Source organism: Asterias amurensis, chromosome 15 (assembly GCF_032118995.1).
Source record: "Asterias amurensis chromosome 15, ASM3211899v1".
NCBI classification, from domain to species: domain Eukaryota; kingdom Metazoa; phylum Echinodermata; class Asteroidea; order Forcipulatida; family Asteriidae; genus Asterias; species Asterias amurensis.
The window spans coordinates 13,270,825-13,274,715 of NC_092662.1; the positions used below are offsets into that span (position 1 = coordinate 13,270,825).

The 3,891-nt window shown below is 41.2% G+C and overlaps 2 protein-coding genes across 2 annotated transcripts in view; both read right to left on the reverse strand.

Moving 5' to 3' along the window:
* Positions 1-3,891, reverse strand: part of LOC139947870 (guanine nucleotide-binding protein-like 1) — a 395,329-nt gene that overhangs the window by 302,356 nt on the left and 89,082 nt on the right. The gene's annotated exons all lie outside the window — the stretch shown is intronic.
* Positions 1,870-3,639, reverse strand: LOC139948224 (torsin-1A-interacting protein 1-like). Its single transcript, XM_071946310.1, has 2 exons — positions 3,521-3,639; positions 1,870-2,919 (listed from the first exon to the last, which is right to left on the reverse strand). The coding sequence occupies exon 2, from the start codon at positions 2,896-2,898 to the stop codon at positions 1,870-1,872; it is 1,029 nt and encodes a 342-aa protein (XP_071802411.1). The 5' UTR covers positions 2,899-2,919; positions 3,521-3,639.

Here is a 3,891-nt window from a genome sequence, read left to right on the forward strand (position 1 = left end):
GAAAATCATACAAAATCCCTTTTTACCATTGTTTACAACCAAGTCAAAACTTGTTATGTGATGCCCAATGCCAACGCCAAGGGCCAATTTCATAACCTTGCTTATTATGGTAAGCATGTTTTTTTGTGCTAACTATACCAAAGGTGTACAGTGCCTTTAATGCCACTTCACTATTATTTAGCGGCCTGATTTTGGCCCAGGGCATCACATGTAAAAGTACGAACATTGGTGTTTGAAACATTAATGTTTTTATATTAAGGTTACAAAAAAATGGCAATTGAAAAAGTAGTAAATCAAATGGCAACATCTCTTTATAGTTGGCTAGAGGTAAGACTTGGCTATCTCAGCCTCAAGTTCAGTTACTTGCTAACTTGAGTTAACTCTAGCCTAGGCTTGTCACAACTAGACTTGTGGACAAGTCGTTAATGTTCTGTCGCAGGGAGATAGTCGAGTTGTGGCGGTGCTCTTGCAATATCACTGCTCTCAAGCGAACTGCTGGTTGCGGACTTCTACTCTGTCTTCAGAGCAGTAGTCTCGCTGGGCCAGCAGTCTCGCGAGAATACCACGGGGAGATTCGGAATTATAGAGTCAGAATGCTTTTACCGTGACAGACATTTAACGACATGTCCACAAGTCTAGTCCCAACTTGAGTTTTAACTCCAATTGGGCCTGTCCAAGTTTGATATGTTCTAAACATAGAGTTATATATAAGAACTAGAGGGCGCACGAGTGATGCTTCGTGCACAAATGCCACGGGACCGCAAGATGACAAGCGCGTCATTCTGCACGCGCGTTGAATATGAAATACACGTTTGAGGTTTTTTTTATTGAACGCTCACGCGATGCTGTTTGTTCAACTTACAAAATGGCCGCATAAACACACGCTGTGAGATGCCAGTTTTGTCAACTTAGAAAATAGCCGCCTGTGCGCATGCCGGAGCGCGTATATAGGCCAGTGCGCCCTCTAGTTCTTATATATAACTCTATGGTTCTAAATCTAGTCTGGTCTGCCCAATCTCTAACTGGTCAGACATTTATCAATTTGGGCATGGTGTTGTACTCTTTAAAACCAGTAGGCTTAATACAGTAACCACTATAAACCCACTGATAGTATATGGAAAAGTTTGCGCTAACACCAAGTCATGAATATCTCTCAATGAATTGGGGTGGTTCTGAAAAGAACCTTCTGGTTTTCAGAACCACCCCAATTTATTGAGAGTACTCATTACATGATGTTACCGCAAACATTTCAATAATTATCGTATTCCCACCATGCAAAGTTTCAAATCCTACTCAACTGGTAGTAAATAAAATATTTACAACTAAAAACCCAAAAGGGGTAAAAAAAAAAAATCACTACAGTACCGTACAATGGTTCCTTTTTAACATCATAAAGTTTTAAAGAAGAACTGTGATGGTAAGAACTAAACTGTTATTGTTAACGGTAATTTAAGAATAAAATGTATGATGACCCTTAAAATGGTGCAGCATTCTTGGGTTTGGTTGTTTTTCAACCCCCCCTACCCATTTCGTCCCGAAGTTCACCTCTGTGAGCTCTGGTTCAAATCTCACTCAGACCTGAGCCATACATGATACCGGTGGATTGGGTTCTATTCCCTGCCTGGGCCCAATTTAACTTTATGGAATTTTGGCTGGTAACCAGTTTAAGCACAAAAACTTGCTGAGCACCAAAAATGTTTACCTAGAAGGGGGGAAAACATCACAGCTACCATTGCTGGAACTGTAGAACCATTGTACTTTTTCGCTTAGCCAAGAAATATGCTAAGCAAAATTTTCTGCTTACTGGATTTATGAAATTGGGCACAACAAGGTCTTTTTTGCACAGCATTTTTTTTATCCCCAAATCCCTTAACATTTTGTTGGTTCTTCTCTTTTGACTAAAACCACATTGTTGGTGATCCTACTGAGAAAAGCCTGCACTTTCTCCAAGGGCAGTGACGGACATTTATCCACCCACATTTTCTTCAGGTGCTCCATAACCAGGGGCTCCCAGTCTTTCGGTGAATTGGGCCTTGGGGAACGATCATCCAGGGTGACTGTGAATATCATAGCCACATCCTTGAAGATCGCGTTATCCGTGTCGCAGTAACCATGAAAAAGAAGCACAGAGCAGGGCGGGAGGTAGTCCAGATTAAAAACAATTGCGACTTTCTTCCCGGGCTTTCCTTGGAAAGCTTTTCGCAGACCGCGATCCATATCCATTTTAGCTCGGTCAGCGTTCTGGTTTTGAAAGTCTTCACCGTCGATCTCATACAGGGAATCGTGAGGGTTTTCTTTGCCGAGGATCTCAGAGAGGGTCCTCCCAAGCTTCTCCACGAGGCACCTGGAGGTCTTTGAAGCATCCGGATGACTTCCAAACAGAAGGATGATCGGGCATTCCGGTTCTGCTTCCGAGCTGATGTGGTAATCAACAGCAGCTTTGACCGTCACCCACAGATCTTCTTCCTGTCCTGGGAAGTTTTTCCGGATGCTGCTAATGTTTTCCTCCACAATATCGGCCACGTTTGAATTGCGCATGGAAGGTTTTCGAGAGCCTTTCATACCTTCTCTCACCCAGTAAGAAGCCCCAACGAATATTACTACTAGTACTGGAGCTGCCACAAATACTTTCCACAAGCTGGAGTACTGACTCTGTTTAGACACTGCCTTTTTCTCCTTGTATTGGGCTTTTGAATCTGGTGTGACTGCCTTGGCTCTTGGGTGTGCATTGATAGTACTAACATCTTTGTTTTGTTGTTTATTTGGTTTCGAGTACCTCTTGCGTACTTCCGGAGATGAATCCCCGGAGGCGGCATCTATCGCTGACGCCGCCGACATGTCCTTATCTTTTGAAAGCGTTTGCGATCTTGTGACCGGCATTGAGACGGCTGTTCGCATGGCCTCACAAATTTGAAAACACTGCAATTAATTAAAACATAAATCATTTGTCATTTTTTGGAACTTGCACACTTTCTAGAATAGGCCTACTTTTTATGGACAAGTCCTAATAGTCTGCCGCGGTGATAGCGAAAAGCTAGTTGCGATAACATAAGAAGGGAGGAGGGTTACGTTATTGCAACTAGCGAAAAGCATGCTGTTTTTAGAGTAGGACAGAGAGTCCTAGAGTAAGGACAGAGATTTACTCTATGATTTGTGCGGTAGTCTACTGGTTTTTTTTTAGGGTGTTTTAAAATAAGATTTCACACAGACAAAACAAAATTGAAATTTAGAATTAAACAACAAAATTGAATTTTTAGAGTTAGATTTGAAAAAAACTTATTTATTTTATTTATATTTATTTTATGAATTGAATGATTGACTGTGAAATTTCATTCATTTTATTTATATTTTCATTTCGGATAACTTTCCGTATGGCGCCACCACTTTTTCACTCATTTTTACAAAAAGGGATAACTCATTATTGAGGTAAATTAGATACTATATTATTTCATTTCGAATGAAAAAGTGGTGGCGCCATCCGGAAACTTTTCCATCACAAACTACAAAATGTTTACTTTACCGTGCTTTTAATCTTCTTCAAAATTCACTCTTGTCTGGGGGGAATACCCAACGACATTCATATTCTTGCTGCGTCCCGCGTTTGTTTATTTCACTGATGGAGAGAGCTCGAGAGAGAGAGAGCACCGAGAACATCAATCAAGTACAGCGCCCTCTATATTTCACAGAAAGTAATTTTCTTTAGCAGATTAAGATTACCAGTTAAAAATGCCATGTAGCATAATGTACACCATTTCGGGACTGGTGTCCTGCTAATTCTTGCGATCGTAGACTGGCCCCCAGTCAGTCGTGTTCGTTGTCGTGTGTAAAGTGTGACGTCATTGGCCTTGGTTTTGTATACTGTTTTGTTGTACGTACACACCCGATACACAT

Coding starts and splice junctions, on each gene's coding strand:
- LOC139948224 (XM_071946310.1), bottom strand. CDS start 2,898: ATGCGAACAGCCGTCTCAATGCCGGTCACAAGATCGCAAACGCTTTCA.